We start from the raw sequence: 14,154 nt of genomic DNA, 5'->3' as shown, positions 1-14,154 counted from the left end.
TTTATGTAAATGATAATCTTCTTAAAAATATCAGAAATGAGTGATAAATTCATAGATAACTAAGAAAGTGTTGCCATTTTTTAAGCTTAAATTATAGAGTATTTTCTTCCTTCCAGCATGCCTTCGCGGTGTAAGGGTAGCAGACTCTGCGCGTATTCGAGAGGTTCATGTTCGAGCCCCGGCGAGGGCACTGCACATTTTTCACATCTCCTGCTTTAAAATCCTAATGACTCTACAGTGGCGCTCTAACTGAAAGATTGTGAACAATACCGCGTCACCATCTGCCTTAACGATGTAATTGTAGCACACTCGGCGCGCATTTGAGAGGTTCAGGTTCGAGTCCTAGTGAAGGCATTGCCTATTTTTCACACCTCCTGCTTTAAAAGTCCTAATGATTCTACGAAATGTCAGCTACATTTATTCAGAAGTTGTTAAAAAGTTGTTTTATATATCTAAAGGAACAGCTTCCTAGACCTCATTTTATGGGCATCAGACCTTGAGTGCTACTACGAGTTTCATAAAGACGAAAAAAAAAAGTCAATGAGCTAATTGAAAAACTTTCTGTCATTCTTAAAATATGGAGGATACTTATGCTAAGTCATAAAATTTTAGCTTAGTGATTTCTACAATTGAATTTTTGCAGAATGTATCAAAGGAAAAAACTGTATCGGTTATTTTGAACATTATGAACATAAATATGGAAATAACCTAATGATTTTGTAGAGATTCTCAGCTGCAGAATATAGAATACAAACATTTGGATAAAGATTCTATTATCATGCTTTGTAAAACTGTCCGAGACCAAATTATTAACAATCTAACTGTTAATATTTAAGTTAATCAGATATTAGTCTACCCATTTAATTATTATGTAGCTAAAAATAAATGGTTACTTCATAGAACATAAAGTGAAAGTTTTGAAGGATTAGTGGCCATATTCTTTTCAAAACTAAACACACATCAGTATCATTAAGATTGGATTAAAACTCTTATACAAGATTATTCACTAAGCGTGCTTTACCTTGCACATTTATACACAGTATAGTACAGAGGCAGGTACTATAACTTAGCCTTCGTGGTGTGGTGTTCTGCAGTTCATATCCGTTTAAAGCCAGTTTTACAGATTCACTGAATTTCTCTCGCCTTCGTGGTGTAGTGGTTTGCACGCTGGGTGCGTATTCCAGAGGTCCGCGGTTCGATTCCCGGCGAAGGCGGTTGCACATTTTTCATCTTTCCTGCTTCCAAAAATTACCTAATGTCTCTACAGTGGCGTCCGAACTAAAAGGGTTGGGGATGATGAGTCACCCCATCCAGGATTTGGCGACTGGCTTCCCTAAAATCCCCAGTCGCCCTTTAAAAGGAGGAGTATATAAGGTATTTCTCCCGCTTTCTTGGCATCCCTTCGTGGTATGGTGGTCTGAATGCTGGGCACGTATTCCAGAAGTCCGCGTTCGATTCCCGGCGAAGGCGTTGCTAATTTTTCAATCTCTCTTGCCTGCTTCCCAAAATACCTAATGTCTCTACATACATAACATATACATCTTGCATAATCTGTATCTGTGTTATAAATTCTAAGCTCCTTTACAAAAATTAAGCTGGCGTTCTTTCAGTATTTCATACAAAATTTGAATTCAGAAAAAGAATGAAACCTCAATAATACTGTAATGAATAATTACTCATTTGCGAAAGTGCTTTTACCTGATCAGAAATTATTGTTAATCAAAAATGTTTCACGAGTTGGATAATGCGTATATTAAAATCGTTAAAGAATCATTCCAACATTATCCGCTTGCGTTGCACATTACAGTCTGCTTGTCAGTTCGGTTTAATATCTTATGGTGATAAGATAGAGTTTCATAATCTACGAATTTACGCCATAAAATTAAGAAGAAAAAAATAAACTTTATACTCATTTTATAAGGAAATTAACAAGGAAAAAACTTTAAATTAATTTTACAAAAATGCGTACGTAATTTAAGCAACTGGACAAAAAACTATTTATAAGACGATAAAACAACAGATTTTTCGCCCACATAATTTCAATTTAATAGAAACAAATTTACATGCCGAACTAAAAAGAGGAACAGCAAAAACCAGAGTAATACATTGTGTTTTCACCTTACTTTTTATCTGATAACAGCTTTAAATATGAGTTCTCTTCATAACCCCATATATTTGTACTTCAAAACTTCAGGCGAGCGAAAAAGAGATGAGCTTCTTTTAATTAATAATTGTTTCATATTTTGCTTATTTTATCTTTTTCTGTAAATTCACGTTAATACCCTACTGCTCATTACCGTCTATATAATGAAAGGACGTTTCGCTTTCTGTTTCTTGCATTAAGTCAAAAATCTTGTTATTTCAAGATTACACTTTAAGGGAAGTTATGGACCGAATAGTGAGACTCGATCTGTATACTGTAAGGTTCTTATGTTAACTAACCCGTTATTATGATTTTGATCTGTACTATAACTTCTTATTTCCGTATTTCTTACCAGAATGCAAATTAGCTTAGAGCATTTAAGTTGAGAGTTTTGAATCTTAGAAATACAGATTTTCTGGTACTAGCGTTTCGCTGTTAAGAACACTTTGCCAGCTTTATATAAAAGTGGTTATGCTGGCTTTTGTATTCTATAGCTAACTGACACTTTAAACTTACGTTCGGTAAAATTATTGAGCCAACTTATACCTTACTTTAGTGAATATGTAGTCTTAGACTACGTTACCAGGGTTTGAATTTAATTGAATATTATTGCTTAATTTACATCATCACAAGTGTTGGTTTGTCAGTAGCACAAGTCCTGTCTTTTATGTTAAGATATCGGATTAAATAGAAAGGTTATTCCAATAAGAAAAAAACTCTACAGGACTTAATTTCAGTTTCCAGATCAATAGTAACTCTAAAATATCAAGGTCAAAAAATTTTTAATGCTTTGCATCTCATCAGAAAAATTGCAGATTATCTAATAATTTAGTACATAACAGATATTACGACATATGTTTTCACAATGCTCTGGTCAGAAACACAAAATTGTCAGTCCTTATAATTCCAAAACTATGAGATATCCTGCACATAGCATCACTTGACTGCGTGTTATTTTGATTGCCAATTTTATCTAGAAGCTTAATTATCGTCAAATTTTAGAAATTAAGAAGAATACTTTGAAAATTTTAGAAATAATAATGGAATGAAAATGGCGTTATTCCAATAAAATTAAGCAATCCTTATGATGTTCCCTAAACAGATCTATTAATTAAAGGATGGAGATGATGCTGAAAATTCTGTGATTCTTTTAAATGGTTGACAGTCTAAAAGGTTCAGGAATTCATAATCCAAAGCACATAATTTTGGTTAACATCTGGGAGATAATACTAAACATTATTATAATGAAACGATTTACCAATTTTATCTTGTTTGATATCTTGTTAATTCGTTATCATATTATTTAGAATATTTTCATATTCACTTCAAAAAAACATTTTGAACGAGTTTTCCTGCTCATAAGTACTACTTCATTCCGTTTTCGGCTGTAAAAATACTGATATTTTTAATGAATCCATGCAAGAGAAATTATAAAATATTTCATAATAGCATGCAGTCCTGCCTTCAGCCAGGTAATTGCGGGACAGATGATAAGGCCGGGAACTCCATTAAAAGCCTCATGGTCTATTACTCCATACGTGTATATTTATACGATATACCGGTGCCTGCTTACATCATTCTATTCTCTTTGCTGATGGAGAACGAAACGCTTGCTTCTATTGTTCAACACGTGCCATAGAAAGCTGGAAGTGAAGGATAAACGGTGAATGAAAAGATCAGTTTCCATCCAAAAAAATCAGAAAAATGTTCATCTGACTTTCTCCAAACTGACAGGAATCAGTGAAAGGGTTATAAAGCATTTCTCTCGCCTTCTTAGCATGTCTTTGAGGTGTTATGGTCAGCGCATTCGGCGCATATTCTAGAGGTCAAAGTTGGCCAGAGTCCCGGCGAGGGCTTTGCTCATTTTTCATGTCTCCTGCTTCGAAATAACCTAATGTCTCTACAGTGGCGCCCGAACTAACAAAGGTGGTGGATGATGATTATTCATTGCTAGGATTTGGCGATTGAGTCTCCTAATCTCCAGTCGCACTTTAAAAGGGGAAGTATGTAAGGTATTCCTCCCGCGTTCTCAGCATGCTTTCGTGGTGCAATGGTCAGCACACTCACTCAGCGTGTATTCGAGAGGTCCGAAGTTCGAGTCCCGGCAAGGGCATTGCTTATTTTTCATATCTCCTGCTTCGAAATAAACTAATGTCTCTACAAGATATGCACTGCCTTGTAATAAAAGACAACAGAAAGCAGCGCATCTGGGATAAAATTCTTGTAAAGAATTTTCACCTTTCTTACCACGTACCTTCGTGGTATCATTGGAAGCACATCTGGTTAACAGTCGGAAGGTCGGCGTTCGAATCACGGAGAGGGCATTGCTGATTGTTCGTCTTTACTGCTCCTACAGATATCTAATGTCTCTACATGTTAACCATGAAAAAGAGGAAATGATCAGTATAATCCTACGCAGCTGCTAAACATCCAATACATCCCAAACTTTCCAAAGAGAATTACTTGATTTATCAGCAACCCATCAAAACATCAGCAAATTGCTGCCTGCATTCTTTTGTCCTGAGGCTTCATCAGTAGCCGAGTTGTTAAGAATGAATACTTGTATTTCGGCTTAGGTTCGATCTTGGGCGAACGGGCTGGTTGCGTACGGTTCTGTTTATGCAGAAGTTTCAATAAATGTCTTTTAGACCCTACTAGACTGAAAAGCCAGTTATCACTTCAGTCTGAACTAAGGTAACTAAGACCTGAAAAGGTTAAAAACCTTTTGTTAAATCTTTGTAAATTAAGCAGAAAGCCCTACTTGTGCGTACAGATAGGATCCGCCACTTACGGTATTTAAAATAACATAAGTTGAAATTCAAATATGGGTAAAGTAGTCGGAAACTACGCAAAATAATCTACTTGAGCTAGCTCAAATATTTGATGGGGCGGTTTTAACGTCTGCTAGCAAAATAGTTAAAGCCGAAATAATGTCTCGCAGAGCTGACGTTAGGACGAAAACTGCAAACTAAACTTCCAAAAGTTCTGAAACTAAACATTCAAAACCCTTTATTTAAATACTCAGACAACTAAGTTGCATTCCGGTGAGGACTACGGGAAGATGAAGTGATAGTAAAGTAAAGGTTTATAATAATTAGCTAATTACCATTAAATATCTTACAGCTGCATGATTGATTTTCATAGTTTTCCCCGCGGATAACTTGAATGCTAGCCAGTTTTCCTTAGAAAGCCCTACACGAAGGCATTATGTATCCTTAGTGCCAGATTGCTGTCGAATGCATTGCCAAAATAAGAAAAAAAAAAAAAAAAAAAAAAAAAAACCTAACCAATCTTTTGTTGTGAAATTCAGATTTGGTTCCGAGAACATTATGCCCATAGACCATTGCGAGCTTTGTTCCCAAAGATGTTGCTTTGTTCATTGCTCTGTGCCAGAGTTTTGCAGTCAATCACCTATATTAAAATTCCGGTATTTTTTTGGTCTATTTCCAGATTATTCATAAAATGTTTTAATGTTCAAATGTTCCTCAAAAGACTTTGAATACTTTTGTATAAAGGTTTAAGGTTTACACGTACACAAATTTTAAATGTAGTATATAACTGCTTTTCTTCGCATCCTTTACTTCTTTGCGGAATTAGCTTTTGATGTTTCATAACTTTATAAATTGTTTTTAAGTTACACTGAAATGAATAGAAGCATTATAGAGGACAAATATACGAATCGGTTAATAACATTTTATATAAAATTTGAGATACAATATTTTACAAACATAAAATAGAGAATCTTATTATAACTAGTTTCTATTAATTTGTAGTGAATAGATATCCTTTCTTTTGCAGATTATGGTAACACTTTATTTAAAATGACAATTTTTCAGCTGGAATTTGTCTTTTAATTTTAATCTCGTGTAATAGCCTTCGTAGTGCCATCGCAGTTGCCCACCAGCATTTAAACAGATAAAACCTCTGAACAGTAGTAATTTGGCCCTAAGCTGTTTCCAGTCGTAGGACGGACTAGCTGTATAGGGTTTTCATGTGTAACGTCCGTATCTACCCTTAGGAAGACTTCCATCGGAGCACCCTCCTAATATAAAAATAATGAGTAACATTACTGTTGTATTACACGTTTTCAGCTCTCATATGTAGTTGTGATTCAGCTGTCATGCTATTAACACTTTTTTAGAAAATGGATAAAAATAAGAAGCTTTATTATATTGTAAAATATTTACATTTGATGATTTCATTTTTTCGGATAATCTGTGTTTTCTGGCAGTGTGTGCAATAAGAGACACTTTTCAGGATCATTTGACAATCAATTTGTCTTTCCCAGATTTTGGTTGCAATGTCTTTCCTTCATTCGTAGCATCAGGTGCAATGATCTCTAGCGAAAATCAACCGACCAAAAATTACTACAGGATTGAACATAGCATACCTACTAAAAATCCTTCTCACATTTGAGACTTATTGCATATGACATTTTCACTCATATCTAAACGATTAGCTATTTATCAGAAAACTTTTCGATTAATTCGTGTCTATTGCCAATTACGAATCAGACTTAGAAAGAAAAGTTACATCAAAACCCAAAATTTACCTGTTCATGCTATTAAATTATATATATAGGCTATATATATACATTGTTTTAATTACTACCTAGCTTGTTAATTTTATTTCTTTTTCGCAGCTATAAGCGCAAAAAGTTTCAGTAAGTTTTAGATGGTTTTAAGTTTTTTAAGCTTTAGCTAATGAGTTACCGGATTTTTCACCCTTCAATGACATTGTTTTTTTAAAAAATGTGTTGAACTTTTTCTGGGAGCCACAGCTCCTGGTAACTTTTTGGCGAGCTCTCTACAATTTCTCATTTCCTTAATTTTGCAGCATATTGCGCAAAAAATTTTTTAGACCAAATTGGTCTTTCAGTATTGTAATTACTACCTAGATTGTTAATTTCATTTCTTTTTCTCAGCTATAAGCGCAAAAAGTTTCAGTAAGTTTTAGATGGTTTTAAGTTTTCTAAGCTTTAGCTTTGAGTTACCGGATTTTTCACCCTTCAATGACATTGTTTTTTTAAAAAATGTGTTGAACTTTTTCTGGGAGCCACAGCTCCTGGTAACTTTTTGGCGAGCTCTCTACAATTTCAATTGGTCTTTCAGTATTGTAATTACTACTCAGCTTGTTAATTTTATTTCTTTTTCGCAGCTATAAGCGCAAAAAGTTTCAGTAAGTTTTAGATGGTTTTAAGTTTTTTAAGCTTTAGCTAATGAGTTACCGGATTTTTCACCCTTCAATGACATTGTTTTTTTAAAAAAATGTGTTGAACCTTTTCTTGGAGCCACAGCTCCTGGTAACTTTTTGGCGAGCTCTCTACAATTTCTCATTTCCTTAATTTTGCAGCATATTGCGCAAAAAATGTTTTAGACCAGATTGGTCTTTCAGTATTGTAATTACTACCTAGCTTGTTAATTATATATATATATATATATATATATATATGTATGTATAGGCTATGTAAGTCTTAATCTGCTCCGAAGGATTTATCACTACTATTTATTGTTCTTTCAAATAATCAGAACAGTTTAATGAAGGCAGTGCCTTTCCTTTTATAAATTGTAGCAGAATTTGTGGATGTAGCTCGAAGTTTTGTTTCGTGGAGACGAGAGGAGTTTGCAGAGAGTTTGTTTATTCATTTGATCTTGTCAAAGAATATAAAGACGATTTATGTAGGGAAAGAAAGAAACTCATGGAGGATTTTCCAAGGTAAAGTAGCTGGTGTTCCAGTTACAAATGAGAAAACACACGAAATGCTCATTCCGTTGTAGATACATTAGGATATTTTGGAAGCAAGAGAGATTGAAAATGAGCAACGCCTTCGCCGGGTATCGAAATATGGACCTCTGAAATACGCGCCCAGCGTGCAGACCACTACACCACGAAGGTACGCTAAGAAAGGGGGAAAATACCTTATATATTCCCCCTTTCAAAGAGCTACTGGGGTTTTTAGGGGACCCAATCGCCAAATCCTGGGTGTAGAGAGTCATTATCCATCACCCTTTTAGTTCGAGTGCCACAGTAGTGACATAAGAATTTTTTGGAAGCAAGATAGATTGAAAAATGAGCAACGCCTTCTCCGGGAATCGAACCCCGGACCTCTGGTATACGCGCCCAGCGTGCAAACCACTACTAAACGAAGTTGCCGAGTTGCCGGGAGAAATACAGTGAATGTGTAAAACTGGCTTTAAACGGATATGAACTTTTCAGGGATCAGCGATTTTATCCACTCGGCAACTGATAGACTGACAGCGGATGTAGCAAAATATTTAAATGACTCTACGCTGAATGCGCATATTATAAAATTAAAATTTAGAAAGAGAACATTTTGTAATTAATTAAAGGAAACAAATACCGCTAGATTTACCACAGTAAAATTTTAATTTAAACTGGAAGGTAAAATTTAATGTTCAAAGAAATCAAAAGAATCTAAATAAAGTAATTTTAATAGTATTATCACATGGAATACTTCAGATCTACGTCTTCGCTGTCATTCCCAATGGAAAAAGTGGAATATGTCTCATACACATGTGTTCAGATATAATATTTGTTATCGTTTTTACCTTTCCTGAGCATTATTATTTACTGTGAATCTAATAACATCAAAACGTTTCAGGTGCTCGGTTTTTATCCTTTTTTATAACTAAGGAAACAGTAAAGAATATTTTCTGGACTACGGTTTTATTAGCTGCGCGTATTAGAATAGTAAAAGTTACAATTCGTAGTAGATATGAATGACTATGAATCGCATCCAGTCATTTCAAAAATTAAGCGCAAGCTGAGAGACAAATTTTTATTCTGTTATAATTTACCATTACAAGTCAAAAATGCTTGAAGATCAAAAGAATATGAAATTTTCTTTTGGGGTTAAAAGTATTCACATGTAACTGAGCAAAAACTAAATTTTTGAGGCAAAATCTGAGCATATTTTTTTATATAAATTATACGCAAAAGAGCCACGAAAAGCCAAAAAGTCCATCAAACTCTTCAAAGTAATAGACGTCAGATTTTTGAAATTTGATTTTAAGTACTGGGCGGTACACATAGTAAGTCCTGAGCCACAGCTGTGAAGTAGATTTTGCCAAAGATTTTAATTTTGATGATGTGGATTATTACTTAAATCTGGACAAACAGCGTTTAAGTTAATGTCTTTAAACTACTTTATTGGTTGTATGTTTTATTTTATATTTAGGAACTCAAATTGTTATTTATTTAAATTTTTTGAGTTAATTAAAGTAATAATTTTAAAAGCATAATTGAACAGCGTTTTACCGAAGAATGTAAAGGACAAAATATTTTTCTTATTACTCAAAGTTCCGCATCAAAATATACTTTAATTTACTTGAAGACCAGATAAAGGTGCTGAATGCTGCTAATAAACATTTATTTATTATGAAATACATGTTCCTCGATAATAACTATTTTTAAATCTACTGGCGCAAAACCCGATAATGGAAAAGAAGACTGTGGAAAGCTCTATTCCTGAAACTGAAATTTAAAACAATTAAAAATAATTGCTCGCTATGTCAGTTACTTTGATTCGCTAAATAAGGTGATTCATAAGAATTAATATATTCCATACAACAAATTGCTTTAATTAAGAACACTAGGATTTTATACAGAAGTAACACTGCACAATTTAGAGAATATTAGAAAAGCACCTGTCATGGCAAAGCTTTGTTGCCTCGAAATCATGAGCAAAGCTGACTGACGTTTTATATAGTCAATTCTTCCTTTTATTTATTGGAATTTAAGTGTTTTCAAACGTGTAGGCAGTTTGAATGCATCTAATAACTTTGATATGCATTTTTCATTCATACATTTAAAAACAAAACCTAACATAAAGTTAGCAAAGCAACAACCTTATGCTTGGCTTAGATTTAGTCAAGATCTCAATCAATTTCGAGGGCAAATAGGTCCAGGTCGCTCTTCATCAGGAGCAAAGAAATCTGCAAGACTGGAGAGAAGTGGCCGTTTAATTAGACAGTTATGCCCCCTGCTTTTCAGTCTTTTAGATTTCTTTGTTCCTGATGAAGAAGGACGTGTACTTGGTTGCCCTCGAAATCGATTGAAATCTTGACTAAATCTACACTAAACATAAGGTTGTTGCTTCGTTAATTTTATTTTCCACTTCGACGTGTTTCTCTTCTGTTTTGATATAAAACCCTGTTAACTATCTACCTATGTATATGCTTTCCAAACAATAAAATTCTCGCAAGTACCTTTTTTGAAATTTTCTAGATACAAGCCTAAACATCTAGATACAATAATTGCTTCATCTTACCTAAATGATAGAAATAATTTCAGGAAGTACTTTTTTACGTTATTTAGTTACAAAAACGTATAAAAATATATCTTAATGTATTTTACATTCTAATTTCAAAGCATTAAAAAAAGCATGATGTAAAAGGCCTGTAACAAAGCAAGTCTTATTGCTTACATTAGTCAGTTGCAAGAAATTTGACAAATGCAGTATTACCAAGAAAATTTATTGATATTTCTTATATTTCTCATTATAAAAACGAGAAAGCCATCTCACATGTTCTTTAACAAAAATAAAATAAAAATCGACATATTACTTGTGAGAACTGCAATTTGAGAAACAAATTACAGAAGTGCAGCCAATGAAAGGATGTAAAAATAAAACGCCCCCTACTAATAAACGTTTGCCTCTCTGATCACGTCATATAAAACGCATTAATAATCCTCTCCATCTGAAAAAAATTATCATACATCTTCCCGAATTCTTTCTGTCTAAGTTTCTAATTCATAGGTTTCATTTCTAAAGAGTCAAGTGTAAAATGCTTTATTATAAAGTTTAATAGATCGAATAATTCTGTATAGTTTGCTGCTGGCTATTTATAATATTACATACACTAATCATTATATTACCAGCTATGACCGGAAGTCAGATACAACAGGTTGTTAATAAAATATACGAACTTATGCTTCCGCAAGTGTTTTAGCCAGAACATGAGCTATTATAAGAAAAGTACAAAGTTTTATCAAAAGTACATATTTAGGCCTCAGTTATTACAAAGTATTTTAAAATAATGTGTACGAACTCTCGCATGCGTAGCGTTCAAAATATAAACAATCGTGTCGAAAGTATAAAGAGTTATAAAAATACAGATAAGTATTAAAAATCCGCATGCTTTCATTCAGTAGACAGAGCAGACAACTTAAAAAAATTAATAAACATCAAATTATTACTGAAAAATTTCTATTTTTTGTTCCATTTTAATTATTCATGCGAAGCATTTACTAAAAGGAATAAATAAGAAAGTTATATTTATTAAGAAATGCTTTATTAAGAAAAATATTTATCGCAATTTGCATAAATTTATATAGCATTGTTTTTGGTGTATTTAATTATGGCAAAGCACACGAGGGCTATCTGCCTAAGGGGAGGGATGCCTTTCGTGGAGGACTTTCTAAGGGAAACTGAGTCGTATACACGTTACACATGGGGAAAACCACGAAAACGCCCATGCAGCCAGCCCGTTCGCGGGATTCGAACCTCGGACCGAAACTACCAGTGTTCAGCGACTTTACCGCTCGGCCGCTGGTGGGCAGCATTGTTTTTGAATAAATTCAATTATTATAATTTTTGCATAAAATTTTGCTTCGAATTTTTATTAGTAGTATTAAAAGTAGCAGTTCCCTAAGTTTTTATTGTTTATTTAATTTTAGTTTAAAGGCGTGTGTATCAACAAAAGTTGAATTTACTAAATTCGACGTTCCTGGTATCAGAATCATGAATGCAAGAAGTAAAATATATAATTATTTACTTTTTAAATATATGAATGTTTTCTAAGTTTTTTCATTACAGATTCTCATGTCTTAACTATTATTTATATCTTCTAGTTCATATTGCAATAATATAACGCTTTCAAACAATACAGAAATAGTTCATTCAGAAGAACTTTCATTCAACCCTTAACGTCTCTCATGAGTATCGATATATGAATGAAACACACTTTCAAAGTTCCTCGTCATTTATTACACATTAACAAACCGTAGAGAATAAGAGAAATGAAGTCACTATTCATTGTTTAGTATTCATTGTTTAGTATTTATATGTATAAAGACCCCTTGAAAGAGGAGTCGTAAATTTTCTTTGGGAATCGCATCCAGCGTAATTCGTACCATGCATAATAAGAGGTAAGTATACACGAGAAAACAGTGTATATACATCTATAACGTTAGATGTAAATAACAAAACCTCTTTGCGCAGGTACTTACCTATCTTTATAGAGCTTGGCAAACCGTGAGCGTATGGAATCACAATTACGTTTAAGAGTTCGAAGAGCACCACTAGGAAGACACTAACGGAACATAAACCCTCCAGGACAAAATGTCTGAGGGGCTTGGAGGCCGGCATTGCAAGGGCTTTCCTGCTAGAGGCCTTCCATCCCCGTGCCAGGCACTGCGGCAAGGATGCTGCGGCCCCAGGACTCGGAAGGGCCTTCTCTTTGGATGAGGGCAGCCAGGGCGCATGCTCCGCAACATCCTTTGCGCGTGCGCCCTTTATCCACAACGTGCTTTTGAAGTTGAAATCGTGGATGGGAATATTATTTCTGAGAAACAATTGCTTGCTGCCCACGCGGGAACAGAAGTTTTGCTCCCCACCTGAAAACATTGATTTATATAAATTAGCGGCTAAACTGAAACACGTCTCTTTGTTTCAGATTTTTTCCACGAAGGCATTCACAATCTGAAAATATGGGAAATGCCAATGATAAGTTGAATCTACCGAGGTTTAGAACTTCCTTTTTTATCCTGTTAGTTGCTTTATGTATATAATATGACTGTTTTAAATTTAGGAAACTAAATTTTCTTTCTCCCTCTTCATTTTTAGACTCTGAGCCATCTACTGCGTAGTTCCCTTAATCATTGGTATGAAAGTAAATGATTACGCCTAGCGTGTGTGATTTTCTTTATGGTATCACGTTTCTCCAAATTCAATCAAATACTTCGATTCTCGTTATCTCTTTCACTGGATGATGCGACTTTCGAATCAATATTAAACAATCACCAGAAGTTCTTACCGTGTAGTCAATTTGTTCTGGCCTCTCGCTATTGAACTATAAAATTTCTTTCTTGTATCTTTTCTTTCAGCATCTACTAGTAACGAGATACGGATTTATAAGTTTTTCTTTTATGAAGGAAAGAAAATACAATTATATTTGTTCAACAGAGAAAAACTCTTAATTCATGTTTATTTACTTAAATCCATTTCGAGCGAGATCATTTTGAAAACCAGAGAAATGCAGAAGAATACAATCGGAATTCGTGTTCTAATCAGAATCAGTTCTTTATGAATATACTTGAAATCCCTATAAGTTTAGTAGTGTAACTTGCAGATCAGTAGAAGTTGTATTTCACAAAATTTCTTTCGGTTATGTTTTAATTTATTGCGCTTGTGAGTATAACATATGCATACAATAAATTTCTTACTTTAAACACGTTTCGATGATTTAATAATGTGGTTGGCCTAGATCTCGTGAGCAGCTGACTCGGAATTGTTTTAATTTAGATTAGAATTATTTCAGCATTTCTCAAAGTCTGAATTTTCACTTCTGCAGAGCTAATTTATTAACTGGTGTATAACTGTTAAATTACCTCTGATTTTTGAACTACATGGCCAAGTATTTTTTTCGTCACCACATTTTTATTAGTAGTTCACTTAATGATTAATCTGAAAACAATGAAATTCACTTTATAAACATTTACTTAGTTTTAAACTAACTAGTTTTGTTCAGTTAATTTCCATTTTTATTTTCTCCGATTTCCATTTCTTGCCAGAATGATATTTTAGTTTCACGCGTTATGCAAAATAGGGTAGAAAGATACTACTTAAGCTGGTGTCTGAGTTTCTTCAGACAGAGCGTGTTCAGCCAAGTTGTTTCTCTGATATTTAAGCTTGCTTATTTATTTTACGGCCGTGCATATTAATTGCCGGTTTGTCTATTCGGTGGTAGGGCTAAGAGCTAATTCGCGTT

General features: G+C 34.0%; 1 protein-coding gene across 2 annotated transcripts in view; it reads right to left on the bottom strand.

Moving 5' to 3' along the window:
* LOC118200088 (glutamate receptor ionotropic, kainate 2-like) overlaps window positions 1–12,611 on the bottom strand; it is a 173,463-nt gene extending 160,852 nt beyond the window's left edge. For both annotated transcript variants that reach the window (XM_085809437.1, XM_085809438.1), the window contains exon 1: window positions 12,395–12,611. In XM_085809437.1, the coding sequence (XP_085665563.1) occupies window positions 12,395–12,533 (139 nt within the window). In that variant the 5' untranslated portion in view covers window positions 12,534–12,611. The remainder of the gene's footprint in view (window positions 1–12,394) is intronic.
* Window positions 12,612–14,154: the final 1,543 nt, after the last annotated feature.

This window comes from Stegodyphus dumicola, chromosome X2 (assembly GCF_044657685.1).
Source record: "Stegodyphus dumicola isolate Sdum_Otavi_A_Nest chromosome X2, ASM4465768v1".
NCBI classification, from domain to species: domain Eukaryota; kingdom Metazoa; phylum Arthropoda; class Arachnida; order Araneae; family Eresidae; genus Stegodyphus; species Stegodyphus dumicola.
The sequence above is the reverse complement of the archived record's forward strand: the minus strand, read 5'-3'. Positions and strand labels throughout refer to the sequence as shown.